We start from the raw sequence: 18,911 nt of genomic DNA on the forward strand, positions 1-18,911 counted from the left end.
GTCAGCTCAAATCAGTCTGACTGTTCTGTACTTTTTTCACTGCTTGATAATATTAGAAGAAAGATTTTATTTACAGTCATAAGGACGGGCGTGAAGAACATGGGTTATCTCGTTACAGTGGCACCTGTCAAGGGGCGGGATATATCAGGCAGCAAGAGAACAAGCAATTCTTGAAGTTGATGTGTTGGAAGCAGGAAAAATAGGCAAGCTGAATGGGATCTGAGTGATTTTGACAAATTATGATGGCGAGATGACTGGGTCTGGGCATCTCCAAAACAGTATGTCTTGTGGGGTGGTCTTGGTATACAGTGGTTAGTACCTAATAAAAAGTGGTCCAAGGAAGGACAACCGGTGAACTGGCGACAGGGTCATGGATGTTGAAGGCTCGCTGACTCGCATGGGGCACGAAGGCGAGCCCAGATGGTCCAATCTAGAAGAACAAAAGAGCTACTGTAGCACAGACTGCTGAAAAAGTTGATGCTGACTGAAACAGAAAGCTGTTCATATTAACAAAAGATCTGGAAACAATCAATATATTAAACTTCTTTGAGGTTGTATTTGAACGTAGATTTGTACACCGACCAAAACTTCCAACTTCAAATTTTGAAATGTTTTGGGGAATGATAGCTAAACTACACCTTAAAAGCTCATGAGATTTTAATTTTTGTCATATGGGCAGTTTGTTCTACTTGAATGCACGTTGTTTAGAAGTTTGTGACTCCACTCAGGTTGAGTAGAACTCATTGACCAATCCCTCTTAGGCTACATCCACACGACAACGGCAACAAGAATTTTTATTTTTTTTAAATATCACGTCCACATGGGCAACGGATCAGTAAAATTTCAGGTTCATATGGCAACGCAACGCTTGCTGAAAACGATGCAATGCACATGCCACACCTCTACGTGCGATGTAAGACGGTCCCATCAGAGACACCAGAACAATAGAAGAAGTAGACGCATGCGCATAAACCCCTTCTTCTGTAGCATTAGCCACATAAAGTTTTGATTATTAATCAGTAGCGTAAAACGAAAGACACGGAAAGAGGAATGAATGGGGGTAGATGGAAGCCGGTACGCCAACATTCTGATATCCTCCAGAATTCTTTAATGGTCCGGAATAAATTGAATGCTACACGTTGATGGATTACTTTGTTCTTCTACGCCCTTTTTGAGGAATGTATTGTCGGACTTAAACCAACATCTGAAGAAGTGAGATCGCTCCCCCTATTTTTGCTGGCGGGATTGTTTTTGTTTTTGGAAAGCAGTGAAAATATTTTGTAAGCGCGTTTGATGAACCAAGTTATAGGGTTTGTTGACAACTCGCATCGAGTTCGTTACACTTCTACCCGGCGTGAAGCACTGACAGTCGTGGTTGTGACGTCATCGTAAACAAATCCGTTCTACTCATCCAGACGACTTTGCAACGGCACCGTTGCCAGATTTTTCCACTCTGGAACCCGTTCTCAAACGATTTCGTTTTGGGGCACCCAAAACGCCGGTGCCGTGTGGACACCAGGCCGAAACGATAAACAATTTTATCAGATTCACCTGAATCCGTTGCCGTGAGGACAGGGCCTTAAACTTGGTCAGTAAATAGCCACAGCAATAGGCAATTTAAATACTCGTTGGCATTGTACTGGTGCAACGTTTGACCATGGTACAACTACGTCAAAATCGGTGAGAAAGAGCCATCAGTATGCTTGTTGGCGAGATGTCACAAAGGCGGGTTGCAAGGGCTCTGGATGTCAATGTGTCGACCATTTCGCGTCTCTGGAGCCGGTATAATGAACACAGTAAGCAGTAACAACCGACCACATGCTCCCAGACCACATGTCACCACCCTTCAGCAGGACCGCCATATTCGTCTCCAGCATCTTCGCAATCGCTTCCTGCCACCTACAGTCACTGCTGCACAGACCAGAGGTCATCACCGGAACAGGATCAGCGACCAAACGGTACGCAATCGCTTGCGTGAAGTCGGGTTGCACAACCGACTTCCCAGTCATGGTCTGGTGTTGACTCCTGCTCATCACCGTGTCTGTCTGGAATGCGCTCAGGTGGAACAGGGTCCTGTTTTCTGACGATTTGAGGTTCGAGTTGAGTGTTGCAGACGGCGTGTTTGGTGTAGGCGACAGGAACGTTATTCTGACGCTAATGTCCTGGACCAGCTGTCATGCTGTGGGCTGGAATAAGCAGCAGACACAAGACTGAGCTTGTTTTCATTGATGGAAACCTCAATGTGGCCAATTACCATGGTGACATTTTGGCTCCTGTCGCAGTTCCACTGGTGACTCGCTACTGCCTAACGCTGCAACAGGATAACGTGAGACCACATGTCGCCAGAGTCTGTCAGGAATACCTGAGGCAGAACAATGTTCAGTGTCTTGATTGGCCCGCGTTTTCCTCAGATTTAAACCCTATAGAGCACCTATGGGATATTCTGGATCGTCGAGTGAGAAGGCGTGATCCAGAACCCTTCACAATTCTACAGTTGCGCCAGGCACTTCGTGAGGAATGGGAATGCATCACTGTGGCAGTGGGGGCGTGGTCAAGCATCGGTCTGTGACAGGAGGGCGGAGTCAGGGAAGGTAAGTGGCAGAATCACTACACCTGATGTTAGTTAACCCGTGTTTGTGTGCCTTCCCCAGTGACCGCGCCCTATATAAGGAGAGAGAGAGCAGAGGAAGAGGGCTCTCTCCCCAACCAGATGACTTGTGTGTGTATGCGTGTGGCTGGGAGAGTGTTTTTTTTTGGGTGTGCTGTAGCAGTCCTGTGCACATTGCAGTTGGTCAGAACATGAGTCACTTGTACAGGCTCCACCCTCATCTGAGCTATCTGCACAGTCAGCTTTACCATTACACAGCTGCATCTTCTCGATACACATCATACCATGAGCACACTGGAACTGACCAGCGCTGCACGCTGAGGAACAATTCTCTTCATCAGAGCCATCAGGACAGTCTCTCTCTCCATCACACACATGTGTGTGAAGCACACACTCAGAGCCATCTTTACATGGAGTGAAGCCAAAGCGACAGTGCAGAGGCTCCTGGGCACCCCGTGAGAGAAGTTGGGAGAGAGTCCAGGCCGCGATGCTCAGCGTCCACATCACCCGTAACACCCGCACAACCCACATGACTGCAGCATCACGGCCTGGACTCTCTCCCAACTTCTCTCAGGGGGTGGAGTGGGTGCCCAGGAGCCTCTGCACTGTCGCTTTGGCTTCACTCCATGTAAAGATGGCTCTGAGTGTGTGCTTCACACACGTGTGTGATAGAGAGAGAGACTGTCCTGATGGCTCTGATGAAGAGAATTGTTCCTCAGTGTGCAGCGCTGGTCAGTCATGAAGACCAACACCTGAACCCCTGCTGCGTACATAAACCTGTAATATTGAAGTAGGGAGTATGAACCAAAGGAAGGTTGAGTCTTCTGGTTTGGAACAAGTCAGTCCATTGTCATCCAGCAGGAATTGAGATGGGCACTTGCACACTGCACTCAGTCCAGGTGCCAAGACACACATGTGAGAGCAGCGCTTTGATGCACATGGGTTCTCAACATCTGGCTGCAGCAAGGCATGAATCACCTTAAGACCAAGTGGCTGGCTGAGCTGTTTGAGCAGAACCAGTTGCTGCTTTCCCGTCACCTTCTGAGCTCTCTGGATGGTCCCTCGATGCTTATCAGACCAGTAAAGCGAATCTCCAAACACCGATAACGAGGATGGACTGAGAAGCTCTGTCAGCTGCAGGATCTTAACATCACTTCCATCCAGTGTGGCCGACCCAATACAACGCAGTTTCTTGTCTGTCCAGTAGAGTCGGTTCTGAAGCAGATCCACTGCCAAACCCACAGGCCAGTGCAGAGAGCCATGCACCAACACTAGTCTGTTTGAGCCATCCATCCCTGCTCTTCTGATCTGAGCTTCATCACCCACTTCTGACCAGAACATCACACCTTTTTGAGGTAGCAAGGCCAAAGAGTGCAGCTTATTTGTATTATCCACAATGACCACAGGGTTCTGCCCGAAGATCATCCAACCCCACAGCATTTATTTGTCTTGCTGCCTTGTCTGTCCAGTACAGGTTCCGGCCCACCCAATCAACTGCTATACACTCCGTCCTCACGCCTTGGATTAGTGTTCCTCTGCTCTTCTGGTCCAGTGTAGTCAGGCCCGCCGACAGGGGGGGACAAACGGGTATGTTGTCCCGGGCCCAGGAATGGGCTCTCATGAAGTTGCGATTATTTTATTTCATTTCAAAATGTGTTGATTTGGGGGAGAAATGTGCTATATTTGCATTCAATAAATGATTTCTAGATCTTTTCCCTTTATTGTCTTTGAAAAAGGCATCAAGAACCCCCTACTACCCCTAATGCAAAAATGGTTTGGTCTGACTCTTTGATTAAGGGGAAAAAAACCGACATCGTTCGATCATAGCGCTTCAACAATTAGCGTGCGTGCCATTTGCCAACATGCACAAGTCAGGAGCACAGAAGAGAAAAAGAGAGGAAGAAACCAAGAGACTCAGGGGCTCACTGCATAAATATTTTAAAAGATTCGGATGATGCAGCAGGTACTAGCAAAGGCAGTGGGGCAGCTGAGCCAGGTAAGACACAGCCAACTTTTTCCAGCCCCGTAAAGTAACCCCAACCAAGGCACGCGCGGCACGCAATTCATGTTACAAACGAGGGGAGAGCAAGTCACACTGAACACCATATCAAACGCACAGGGCATTGAATCATTTCATAACCACAATGGCTTAATAACATTGTCTCATCTCATCTCATTATCTCTAGCCGCTTTATCCTTCTACAGGGTCGCAGGCAAGCTGGAGCCTATCCCAGCTGACTACGGGCGAAAGGCGGGGTACACCCTGGACAAGTCGCCAGGTCATCACAGGGCTAACACATAGACACAGACAACCATTCACACTCACATTCACACCTACGGTCAATTTAGAGTCACCAGTTAACCTAACCTGCATGTCTTTGGACTGTGGGGGAAACCGGAGCACCCGGAGGAAACCCACGCGGACACGGGGAGAACATGCAAACTCCACACAGAAAGGCCCTCGCCGGCCACGGGGCTCGAACCCAGGACCTTCTTGCTGTGAGGTGACAGCGCTAACCACTACACCACCGTGCCGCCCCTTAATAACATTGTGTTTCATATATCTGATTGAAGCTAAGAATATTCACATTAGCCCGCAATCATATCCCGCCGTTTCTCGAGCGGTGTGTTCTTCTCTGCTTTTCACACTGGACAGTACGCACGCACGCACAACAAAAGTCCAGTGCATCGCATTTCGCACCTGAATAGTTGCAGACTAAGGAAATGTTAAAACTGTAAAAATGTTGAAATGCTAAAATGAAATGGTTGTTGACCGGTTGAATGGTTTTTGAATACCTGTCATTTAAGGGTTGGAGTGAGTCGAGACTGGGATAAGAGAGGTGTGGGTTGGCCCGGGGGGGGGCCATTCAGAGCATTTTGTCCCGGGCCCAGCCAAAGCTGTCAGCGGCCCTGAGTGTAGTCCACATCACAGCGTCACCATTTATCCAGTACACTTTCTGCTCCTTCCAGTCATAATCCAGAGAGGGGACAGGTTGCTTTTCAGAGGAAAGAACTTCCAGGCTGGTGTTCTTGAGATTGATGAGGAAGATGTCCGACTGTATAGCAGCTAACAAGTACGCCTCGCCTGTGCTCTTACAGCTGCGGCCATCAGGCTCCAGGATATAACCAGGATTACAGGAGCACGCATACGAGCCGTCCGAATTCATACAGGAGTGATCACACACATCTGGAGTCTTCACACACTCGTCCACATCCACACACTTCACACTATGAGCACACTGGAACTGACCAGCGCTGAACACTGAGGAACAATTCTCTTCATCAGAGCCATCAGGACGGTCTCTCCATCACATGCATACACACACACACACACACAAGTCATCTGGTTGGGGAGAGAGCCCTCTTCCTCTGCTCTCTCTCTCTCCTTATATAGGGCGTGGTCACTGGGGAAGGCACACAAACACAGGTTAACTAACATCAGGTGTAGTGATTCTGCCACTTACCTTCCCTGACTCCGCCCTCCTGTCACAGACCGACGCTTGACCACGCCCCCACTGCCACACTCACACAGGCTGAAATCCAGCAACTGATCGACTCAATGCATCAGAGAACTCAGGCTGTATGTGACGCCAGACGTGGCCATGCAAGATACTGACTTTGATGATCCGGAATCACACTTTGATTTGACGTTATGAATTTCAAACCGGGACTAATTTGTTTTTCATTCATGACTCTAAAATGGTGTATTTGAGTTAAACCTGGATATTTATTGTGCATTGTTAAATCTATCATGAGAAAATGGCATCTATCGTAATAAACCTGAATGTTGCGTTGGAAGTTTTGGTCAGTGTATTTTGCACACAAATTAAAGAAGAGGTGTGTGTGTGCATGCATCAGCGTAAATGAGTGCACCCCTTTTGAAAAGTAACATATTTTAAACAATATCTCAATGAACACAAACAATTTCCAAAATGTTGACAAGACAAAGTTTAATATCACATCTGTTTAACTTATAACGTGAAAGTAAGGTTAATAATATAACTTAGATTACACATTTTTTTCAGTTTTACTCAAATTAGAGAGGTGCAAAAATGAGTACACCCCACAACAAAAACTACTACATCTAGTACTTTGTATGGCCTCCATGATTTTTAATAACAGCACCAAGTCTTCTGAACAAGTTGGCGACATTTTGCAACATCAATCTTTTTCCATTCTTCAACAATGACCTCTTTTAGTGACTGGATGCTGGATGGAGAGTGATGCTCAACTTGTCTCTTCAGAATCCCCCAAAGAAAATAATTCCTTTCCACCACAAAGGTGAAGGCTACAAGAAGATCAGCAAAGCTTTACTTATCAGTCAGAATACTGTAGCAAAAGTCGTACAAAAACTTAAGAAAGCTGGAACTGCAACCATCTCACAGAGACGTCCAGGTCGTCCACGGAAGTTAACACCTCGACAGGAGCGTCTTCTGATGAGAAGGGTTGAAGAAAATCGGCATGCAAGTTCACTGCAGTTATCTAAAGAAGTAGAAAGCCAAACGGGGGTGACTATTTCCCATGACACAACACGGCGTACACTGCAGAGGAATGGCATGCGTGGATGCCGTCCACGAAAGAAGCCTCTCCTAAAGCCCAGGCACAAAAAAGCCCGCCTAGAGTTTGCCAGGGCCCGTGCTGACAAAGATGAAGACTACTGGGACTCTATACTCTGGAGTGATGAGACCGAGATAAATGTTTTTGGAACTGATGGCTTCAAAACTGTATGGCGTCGCAAAGGTGAGGAATACAAAGAAAACTGCATGGTGCCTACTAGGGTGCATCAGTTGCCCTCACTTTCATAAAATCTGATGCGTTTTTGTTTGGGTGTTCCTTTTCACCAATAAAGACATCCTGTAAAATTTTTTGACCATATTCAAAAGTCTAATGGTGGCACCATGAGGTTCATTTTTTTGCCAAAAAAATGCTTATTTTATGTTTTCGCGTAAGGTTTGAATCACAATGTTGGACTCCATTTATTGATTTCTTGTGACCCACAGATCATGTTAAGAACCTTTGCAAGGGATTGAGAAGCATTAATGTGATTCATAATACATTTGTATTGCTTAAAAGTAGTTGAACAATGATTCAATGAACAGCTAAAACTCAAACTGTGCTTGATAATCTATTTAGAATATGTACTAAAAATGTGTATCTAAGATATTTGGTATACTCTATAAGGTGCCATAATGTTTCATGAAAAGTGATCGAAATTTTGTCATAAAAGTCATAAAATAGCAGCTTTTTTCATAACTTTGAGCTCCTGGTGCCACCATTAAACTTTTGAATTTTGTCAAAATATATTTCACCCATTGTGTTTTCTTACCAAAAGGAACATAAAAACAAAAATGCATCATGATCGGAGGAACTTTTCATTTTTAGGGGGCAACCGATGCACCCTAGTGCCTACAGTGAAACATGGTGGTGGCAGTGTCCTTATGTGGGGCTGCATTTCATTGATGGCATCATGAATTCAGATGTATTGCTCTATACTGAAAGAGAAGATGCTACCATCACTCCGTGCCCTTGGTCGTCGTGCACTTTTCCAACATGATAATGACCCTAAACACACATCTAAGGCCACTGTTAGATTTCTGAAGAAGAACAGGGTGAAAGTGATTCAGTGGCTGAGTATGTCTCCTGATCTGAACCCAATCGAACACCTATGGGGAATTCTGAAGAGACAATCTAAGTTATATTATTAACCTTACTTTCACGTTCTAAGTTAAACAGATGTTATATTAAACTTTGTCTTGTCAACATTTTGGAAATTGTTTGTGTTCATTGAGAGATTGTTTAAAATGTTACTTTTCAAAGGGGGTGTACTCATTTATGCTGAGCACTGTGTGTGTGTGTGTGTGTATATATATATATATATATATATATATATATATATATATATATATATATAAAACGGTATATTTTTTTCCAGATACAAATCAGGGACAAGACGTGTCACTTGAGTTGTCCAAAGACCCATTAATGACTTCATCATCTCATCTCATCTCATCTCATTATCTCTAGCCGCTTTATCCTTCTACAGGGTCACAGGCAAGCTGGAGCCTATCCCAGCTGACTACGGGCGAAAGGCGGGGTACACCCTGGACAAGTCGCCAGGTCATCACAGGGCTGACACATAGACACAGACAACCATTCACACTCACATTCACACCTACGGTCAATTTAGAGTCACCAGTTAACCTAACCTGCATGTCTTTGGACTGTGGGGGAAACCGGAGCACCCGGAGGGTATGTCTCGATTAGCTTAGCGCATCTAACCACTGGGATTTTTGCCCATTCCTCAAGGCAAAACTGCTCCAACTCTTTCAAGTTAGATGGGTTGCGTTGGTGTACAGCAATCTTCAAGTAAGTTATGCCACAGATTCTCAATTGGATTGAGGTTTGGGCTTTGACTAGGCCATTCCAAGACATTTAAATGTTTCCCTTTAAACCACTCCAGTGTAGCTTTAGCAGTATGTTTAGCATCATTGTCCTGCTGGAACGTGAACCTTCATCCCAGTCTGAAACCTCTGGCCGACTCAAACAGGTTTTCCTCAGAATTGCCCTGAATTTCGTGCCATCCATCTTTCCTTCAGTCCTGACCAGCTTTCCTGTCTTTGCAGATGAAAAATATCCCCACAGCATGATGCTGCCACCACCATGCTTCACTGTAGGAATGGTGTTGGGTTTGCGCCACACATGGCATTTCCCATGATGGACAAAAAGATTAATTTTAGCCTCATTTGACCAGAGAATCTTCTTCCATGTGTTTGAGGAGTCTGCCACATGCTGTTGGGCAAACTCCAAACATGTTTTCTTAAGCAATGGCTTTTTTCTGGCCACTCTTCCATAAAGCCCCACTCTGTGGGGTGTAGCTTAAAGTGGTCCTATGGACAGATACTCCCATCTCCACTGTGGATCTTTGCAGCTCCTTCAGTGTTCTCTTTGGTGTCTTTGTTGCATCTCTGATTAATGCCCTCCTTGCCCGGTCTGTGAGTTTTGGTGGGCGGCCTTCTCGTCAGGTTTGTAGTGGTGCCATATTCTTTCCATTTTTGCTATAATGGATTTAATGGCGCTCCCTGGGATATTCAAAGTTTGGGATATTTTTTATAACCCAACCCTGATCTATACTTCTCCACAACTTTGTCTCTGACCTGTTTGGAGGCTCCTTGGTTTTCATGTTGCTTGCTTAGTAGTGCAGCAGAGTCAGGGTCCTTCCAGAACAGGTTGATTTATACAGACATCATGTGACAGATCATGTGACACTTTGATTGCACACAAGTGGATCTTATTCAACTAATTACGTGACTTATGAATTGAATTGGTTGGAGCAGCTCTTATTTAGGGGTTTCATACGAAAGGGGGTGAATACCTATGCACACTCCAGATTTCTGTTTTTTCATCTTAATTATTGTTTGTGTCACAATAAAACAACAATGTGCACCTTTAAAGTTGTAGGCATGTTGTGTAAATCAAATGGTGCTAACCCTCCAAAAATCCATTTTAATTCCAACTTGTAATGTGACAAAATAGGACAAACACTAAGGGGGATGAATACTTTTGCAAGACACTGTATACTCAAGCACAGTGAAATTCCTCCTCTGAAGCAGTGAACACACACACACACACACACAGCAGTGGGCAGCTATACTACAGGACCCAGGAAGCAGTTAGGGGTTAGATGCTTTGCTCAAGGGCACTTCAGGTCATGGCTGCCCCCTTGTTAACCTGACTGCATGTCTGGACACAGACGGAAAACACGCAAACTCCACACAAAGGCCACCGCCAGCTGCTGGACTCGAACCCAGAACCTTCTTGCTGTGAGGCAACAGTGCTAACTACTACACCACTGTGCGGCCCAAGTAACAACAAAAAAAAAAATCCATCCCTTTTCACAGAACATAGAAATATTTTGCCATGCTCATCATTTTAAAATATTAGGCACATGTGAAGAAATGCTAGAGAACAAAGATACCTTCAAAATAATGATTTTTTTTTTGTAAAACGAAGAAACATTTAAACATATAGAGCTGTAGACAATAATAAATTAAAGTCAGTACTGTATTTGGTGTAGTGCGATGATCCTGATGAACAGAAATTCCCTAATGAGCAAGCCTGAGGTGATGGTGGGGCACAACAAGAAGGTTCCAAGTTCAAATCTCACAGCTGATGAGGAGCCTTTCTGCGTGGAGTTTGCATGTTCTCCCCGTGTGTGCGTGCAGGCTCTAGTTTCCCCCACAGTCCAAAAACATGCAGTTAGGTTAACTGGCTACTCTAAACTGTCCATTGGAGAGGGACGGGGCTCTGCCAAGTTTAAATGCCCAAAACACATCAATGATGGATTGTTAAAATGGCATCAGTGGTGCCCTGACAGCCATGGCTGGCTATGGGGAAAAGAAGAATAAAAGGTCATAGTGGGAAGGAAAAACCTCTTCTTCTGAAAAGACATGAGGAAGAAACCTGGATGACATTAGATACTGTGATTATAAATCATTTTTCAGTTTAATAATTTCTCTGGTAATCAATTTTTACACGTTGTATTTAGATTTTTTTTTCCTGTCATCATCAATACTTTCGAACCAAAATGCTCAAGGGCTAATGGTTTTCGTTGACATCAAAGAAAGCCTTGTTCATCCAAAAGCCTTGTTCGTCCTAATTAATTAAACAAATTTGATGAAGTCACGGGTGGTGTAGTGGTTAGCGCTGTCGCCTCACAGCAAGAAGGTCCGGGTTTGAGCCCCGTGGCCGGCGAGGGCCTTTCTGTGTGGACTTTGCATGTTCTCCCCGTGTCAGCGTGGGTTTCCTCCGGGTGCTCCGGTTTCCCCCACAGTCCAAAGACATGCAGGTTAGGTTAACTGGTGACTCTAAATTGACCGTAGGTGTGAATGGTTGTCTGTGTCTATGTGTCAGCCCTGTGATGACCTGGCGACTTGTCCAGGGTGTACCCCGCCTTTCACCCGTAGTCAGCTGGGATAGGCTCCAGCTTGCCTGCGACCCTGTAGAAGGATAAAGCAACTAGAGATAATGAGATGAGGTGCGCCAGCAGGCCCGGCGCCAGGAACAGTTTACTAAGGGGGCAATTAGAAATCGCAAGGGGGCAAATATTTTTCATATAGTGTGTAGTAGTGATGGCGGTCTGACAACGTATTTCAAACAATTAACTGCGCCAACCACAAAACCACGGCCCCGAAGGCTGCTTTAGTACGGGAAAATCATGTGACATACAGTATTACCAGGGCAGTTGTGCTTTATCAGCACCCGTGCCCACCTGTTAACCCTCCCCTCCAATTTTCTCACAGACACGCGTTACAACCGGAAAGATCTCATCTCATCTCATTATCTCTAGCCGCTTTATCCTGTTCTACAGGGTCGCAGGCAAGCTGGAGCCTATCCCAGCTGACTACGGGCGAAAGGCGGGGTACACCCTGGACAAGTCGCCAGGTCATCACAGGGCTGACACATAGACACAGACAACCATTCACACTCACATTCACACCTACGGTCAATTTAGAGTCACCAGTTAACCTAACCTGCATGTCTTTGGACTGTGGGGGAAACCGGAGCACCCGGAGGAAACCCACGCGGACACGGGGAGAACATGCAAACTCCACACAGAAAGGAGAACAGTCAATATTTGTATATTTATTTAAAACATAAACCCTACGGTGGTGTAGTGGTTAGCGCTGTCACCTTACAGCTAGAAGGTCCGGGTTCGAGCCCCGTGAGTGTGAATGGTTGTCTGTGTCTATGTGTCAGCCCTGTGATGACCTGGCGACTTGTCCAGGGTGTACCCCGCCTTTCGCCCGTAGTCAGCTGGGATAGGCTCCAGCTTGCCTGCGACCCTGTAGAACAGGATAAAGCGGCTACAGATAATGAGATGAGATGAGAGAATTTTCAAGGCTTCTTCATGCCAATGAGAAAAGCGCGCCCCCTGCTGGGTAGTCTGTGCGCGCTCACTTTTTGTGTTGGTGATGGCACCGGTTCCCGTTATACAGGTAGTCATGGAGTGCGCACGCGCCATCATCATCATCATCATCATCATCAACGCGTCAAAGCTTTGCGGTTCCATACGGGACTCGACGCAGTAGAGAGAGAGAGAGAGAGAGATAGAGGAGGGATCTGGAGAGCTCTAGAGAGGCGGATCGCGGAAAAGGAAGGCATTTACGCGCTGCAGAGGAACAGAATGATGAAGGCGGCGGGTTTGTGCGCGGCGGCGGCGGCGCTCGCGCTGCTGTCGGTGGTGCTGTCGGTGTCGGGCGCGCGCGCGGCGGCGCCACCGGTGATGGACGGCGGAGACATCTCGTTCGAGTATCACCGCTACGAGGAGATGCGCAAAGCTCTGGTGTCCGTGTGGCTGCAGTGTCCGTCCATTGCGCGCATCTACACGGTGGGAGAGAGCTTCGAGGGCCGCGAACTGCTCGTCCTGGAGATGAGCGACAACCCGGGCGTCCACGAGCCTGGTCAGTGTCTGCTGTGGTGCCTCATGACACCAGTGCGCAAATATTATCTTATCACATCAAGCACTGATTAATAATAATAATAATAATAATAATAATAATAATGATGATGATGAAACTGTGTTTATTCTTCACGTCCGTCCATGAGCCTGGAGCTCATCAAGCTCTGGAGCTTCAGCTACAGGTGCATTTTGATTTTGAGGAAATCAGAATCACAAGTTTTTTAAATCAGGCACTCACTGATCAGGTTTGATCAGTGGAGAGAGAGAGAGAGAGAGAGGGGGAACCCAACCCAACCCAACCCAACCCAACCCTAGCAGGTGCGCACTGTATAAATGGATCATCAGCCTTGGCCTACAGCAAGGTGTCCTAAATTCCACCAGGTATCCTCGAGTGCACAGTCAGTGAGGGAGTGAGTGCAGGGTGGATTGGGACACAGCCTTAGCCGTTAAGACGCACTGAGATCTAAGATGCCATTTTGCAAAGGATAAATAAGCTCTTTAAGGGCTGTGATCTACGGTACACCAACAGCCCTGTGATGACCTGGCGACTTGTCCAGGGTGTACCCCGCCTTTCGCCCGTAGTCAGCTGGGATAGGCTCCTGTAGAACAGGATAAAGCGGCTAGAGATGATGGATGGATATGCACTGAGCAAATGAAATGATTCTTTTATTATGTGTGCGCATTTTGGTTTTGATTCCAAAAGCATGAAATCCAAGCAATAAGTGATTATAAAATATAGCTGTTCCGATATTGGGCCATTTTGTAACCATTATATACTGGAGTTCTGAATGTATACAAAACCATACACTTAGTGTTATATAATGCTATTTATAGCACAGTGTTTATGTCCATGGTGTGTTAGTCAACAACTGGCTTCAGTGTGGTCTTATTATTATTATTATGCTCTTTATGAACCTCATTTTTCCCCCTGTTATTATTTGGTGTGTGTGTGTGAGAGAAAAAGGAGAGACTTTCACCCTAATGGGCAGCTGTTTCCGAAATAGCACTATCATTAGTTCTCGCTCGTGTGTGTGTGTGTGTGTGTGAGCCGTGAGTCACTGAGGCTTTTTATTGCTACCAGATGAGTTTCCACTCGCCACCTCCCCCACCCTGTTACCACGGGCAACCCACAGATCTTCAGCAGCAGCGGCGGCGCATGCGCACTTCGACCTTAGGCGAAATCCCTTCTTGACTCCACAATGCGTGAAAAGCGTGAAATAACGGTGTCGGCGCTCTGTGTGTAGTTGGACACGTCTGAGCGTGTGGCTTTGAACATCCGCAGTTAAGGAGAAGCGGAAATAGCCATTCGTTGCTGTGGAGATTTATCGGCTTAGTTTAGGATGAAGAGACGTGCGCGTTCCCGTGCTGTGAGATGCAGAACGAAGGAGAATTAGTGTGTGAACGCGCGCCACCCCGCCGCGCACCCACACGCGTGCCATATGGTCATGGAGTTTAAATCCCACGCACGGCCTGGGCTACAGTCCAAATCAGTGTCTTGCCAAAAAAAAAAAAAAGTCAGTCCTGTATGGTACACCACATGTTAATGAAGTTAACTGTCACTGCTCTTTTACTTACACTTCCATAATTGACCATCCAGCTCAGAGGCAAATGATTTGAACCCTCTTGTAATATTTTATGGCTGTTCCAGATGTTCATTCGATGGCTGTTACACATAGCATACATGCAGTGCAGATGCCTTAAATCACATCGATAATGTTCATGAAAGGTCAAAAAGGTCCTCGTTATGATCCGTCTATGTTTAAGAAACGAAACCAGCATGTCACATACTTTATTTAATTGCATTTTATTGGCTCAAAGCCATTGCCGACTGTGCATTTTCCCTGGGCGCAGAACGAACACACATGCACACAATCCACAAAATATAAATGGCTGTAACATATGATGATATCAAAATACAACTCGTTCTATTCTATTTTCAGTATTGAGATGCATATACTCAATTATCAACCTCCTAATCAAGTATAAAAGATTAATGCTCTATGTTCCTACCTTGTTGTTGCCCGATTGTTAACTTTCCCTGAATGCCGTAAGCCATGGATGCAAGTTTTAAAGTTGGGTTTCTGGGCCAGAGCAGCACCCAACTTTTGAGCCGTCCTTGGCATAAGTAAAGTAAAGCTTAAATGTTTTTTTTTCCCATCAGCTTCACCACAAGAGACCGTACCTGGAGACAATCACCAATCCATAGCTGTGATATCAAGCAAAACTAATTATAGCTAGCTAACTGCAACAAAGAGAAAAAGTAATGCAGATCTGGTTTTATGAGAGATAAAATATCATTTCCCTGTATTACTGGCATATTTAGCTTAATCGTTTTCATTGGAGCTGTGATGTTGTATTTCCGAAGCATTCTAACATTATTAGTTGCTGGAGATCTCTGTGTGCTCTGAGCATCTAGTCATCCATCCAGAGAACTCGAGTTGACTATAAGGAAAACGGAACCCAGTTTTCTCCTGAATTAGATATGGCCAATAGATAGATGACTTGCAACCACGTGATCAAAACGTGCTATGTCATGAGCGTCCGCCATGATGGTGGATATAGAAAGCAGGTAGGACGGCAGCCGCTGGAAGCGTGTCTGTAAACAGTGCTGAAAAAAAAAATTCTCAGTATTACCACGATCTGAACGATCATGCGAAGATTCTATACAAAGAGAAGATAAATGTGTGTGGGTTTTGACCCATATTATTTAAAAAAAGTCAGACTTTTCTGAAGATAAGACGCTTCTACGGACCATCGAGTACGAATACAGGTCATTTCATGCAGAGCCTTTTTCATACGCACTATCAATTATTTGACATTTCAGATATTTGTTCGAAAAAAGGAGGAATTCTCAATGGAATTTGACTGAAGCAGCTTCGACACTAAAGAGCGTACTAAGTGGGGTAACCACGTCAGCCTGTGCCACTTGCTGACCCTGGGATGAGTTTCACGCCCTTGTCATGGCAGGCTGCTCGCTTGCATGTCTGTTTCCGGCTGGATCATATTAAATCTTCAGGCGTGGAGAAGTACTCCTGCGGGGGATTCGTTCACGAATCCCAGGCCGAGGCGCAGTCCTACCGACCCAAGGCTGTGCTCTTTCGAAGGGGAAGGCTTAGAGGGAGGTGCCTGTAAAATTTGGCTTCGCTATGAGCTCCCCTGGCCAAGTTATTAATTTTTAAAGCCGGCTGGATCATATTAAATCTTTAGGCGCGAAACAGCAATCTCGCAGGGGCTTTCGTTCACGAACACCGGAATACCTGAAATATAAAATAATTGATAGTGCGTATGAAAAAGGCTTTGGAAAGTCTTAACTATTGGACAAAATGGTCATTGGATGAAGTGTCCTGATCCCCTAGTCTCCTCTCCGTACTAAACCTCAGAGTTTCCTCGCCCTCTTTCCGAATCACGGACAGAATTCTAAAAAATCGGAACGTGCCACGGTCACGAGTACTGTTGTGACTACAACCATATACAGCACAAAGATATGACGTAGCTAAAAGAATGCTTAAAGCAGTGGAAAAACAAAGAGAGTTGCACATGCGTAATTGTGTTTTGTATGGAATGTCGCTTGACCCCGCATTTGTATATCCACCAACATGGCTGACATCCGGGTTTCTATTTTGCTTTGACGTCACTTGCAAGTCAAGGTTTCCCACCCGCCAGACAGGTTTCCCTTATCACATGACACATGCTTCCTCTGAGGATGTGACGCCTGCTGCTGACTGCATCTTTTCAAACTGCTGCTCATGCAGTGTTCAGGAACAGCGTACCCCACTTGGAAGAAAGCGTTATCTGTCCACTTCCGCAAGCATGAGCTCACAGACTCCTATGATTGGCTAGTGTCACTGTAATTTACAGGGGACAGAGGCCCAATCCCAATTCTAATTTCTACCCCTCCCCCTACCCCTCCCCCTTCCCCTTGGCCCTTCCCCTTGAAACTGAGCTACAAGGGATAGGGCTTGAAATTCAACCCCTACGTATTGGGATAGCCCTTCAACGATCGCATACGTCATCGCATACCTCCGTCAGCGTTTACGTTAGCAAAACGCGACCAAATGCGTCATTGGCTGCGACCAGCCGCTACAGTCAGAGCCAGAACCAGAAATCTCTGCTGGCAGGGTTTGATTTGTTAACTAACACCACTGAATGGGATATCTTTGGCGCTTCGTGCACCACATCTGACAGAATGAGGTGTCAGAACACTCATGTAAACAATAAAAGCGAGAATAACAGAACAAAACGTACGCAGTCAAGCAACCGAAAACAATACTCACTCCCAAAGCTTTTTAGCAGCAGCTTGGATTTCAGAAATCGCTGCTCATTCTCAGCTCGAAAGCGAATCAAGCGGCGTGTTTCCTCTGGATAACAACTTAAAACACGTAAATAATGGAGAAAATACATTTATGACAATCTTTCGCCGCGGGAACCGCCATCTTTCTGAAATCCGCATGAAATCTCGCTGAAATCCGCATGGCATTGTGGGAAATCACTCAAACCCCTTCGTTCGGAGTCAGCTCCAGGAAAATCTCCGTTTGGAGGGGTACAGAAGCCCTACCCCTTCCCCTACCCCTCCGCGTTAACTGGGATTGGGATACCCCTACCCCTTCACGTGAACGCGCAAAATGGAGGGGAAGGGCCAAGGGGTTGGTCCAAGGGGTGAAATGGGATTCGGCCAGAGAGTATGCATGCCACCCCTCCTTCCCTGAAAGTACGGCCAATTTGCTCTCTTGAGCTCCTGGCCACGTAGCGTCATTGGGATTCGCACTAGCGATGTCTGGAAAAGCAGCATTTTCAAACTGGATTATAGTATCTGTATTAGTGTGGTCTTACACGCTCCAAGGCTTGGGGTGGGGGTTAGATAATTCTCAAATCATCATGCGGTGGTATAATTATAACACGCAGCTCCAGAATTATCGGCACCCTTGATATTTTAAAAATAAATAAAACCATGTCTCAATTATTGACCTTCAATTCTGAACAAGATGTAACTGAAGCACTTGTGTTTTACGTTTTACTTTTCTCTCTTAAACGGTTATCCATGACTTTCTGTTCCACTGGAGTATAAATATGAGACGAGACACAGGCCCCGAGTCATTTCTCAACATAAGGAAGATGGATACACAAGAATACACAAAGGAAATCGGGCAAAATTGCGTTGTGGATATAAATATAGCCAAATATGCGTGCCTGAAAATGCCCATATCCACTGTTCTGACAAGCAGAGCTGTAATGAACCAGTCTGGGAGAGTGTGTTTTGCACAGTGAGAAGTTTAGAAAGGCAAGTCTATAATCAGACACCACCTCCATGCCAACAACAAAACAGAAAGGCTTTTCTTTCATCCAACCACCAGTGTAAATGCCTAGACTTCGCTAGACTCTGCTGGAACTACAACTGGGTTCTGTGGTCCGATGAGACATAAATAGAGCTGTTGGGCCACAAACACTCAAGGCGTGTTTGGCGTTAAAAAGAAGGACGCAGGAGCACCGGTTAGTACGGCAAAGGGCCATGGCAACAGCTATAGCTGTCAGTCAAGTTGTTTACTTAAATGCTAAATGACCTGTTTTAAGATCATTTGAGGAGAAGAAGAAACTTGTAGTGAGGGAAAGAGAGACGGGGGACTCGGGGGAGTGTGATGTATTCCTGTCAGCATATGCTCATTAATAATAATAAATCAGAGATTTGCCACATCTGCTCCTTCATTAAAGGTGTGTGTGTGTGAGAGAGAGAGAGAGAGAGAGAGAAAGTGTTTTATCCTCATGGCTGCGACCAAATGTCCCCACGAGCATTTTGTTTTATCTTTTTTTAACAAAAAAAGACTATTTTTTTCGTTTCCGGTTGAGAGT

At 45.6% G+C, this 18,911-nt stretch overlaps 1 protein-coding gene across 1 annotated transcript in view; it reads left to right on the forward strand.

Annotated features, from left to right (window-relative positions):
* Positions 1-12,691: 12,691 nt before the first annotated feature.
* The window catches only part of cpe (carboxypeptidase E), a 62,137-nt gene continuing 55,917 nt past the window's right edge, over positions 12,692-18,911 (forward strand). Inside the window, exon 1 of the mRNA XM_060916578.1 lies at positions 12,692-13,068. Coding sequence (XP_060772561.1) covers positions 12,792-13,068 — 277 coding nt within the window. The 5' untranslated portion in view covers positions 12,692-12,791. The remainder of the gene's footprint in view (positions 13,069-18,911) is intronic.

Source organism: Neoarius graeffei, chromosome 3, assembly GCF_027579695.1.
Source record: "Neoarius graeffei isolate fNeoGra1 chromosome 3, fNeoGra1.pri, whole genome shotgun sequence".
NCBI lineage: Eukaryota > Metazoa > Chordata > Actinopteri > Siluriformes > Ariidae > Neoarius > Neoarius graeffei.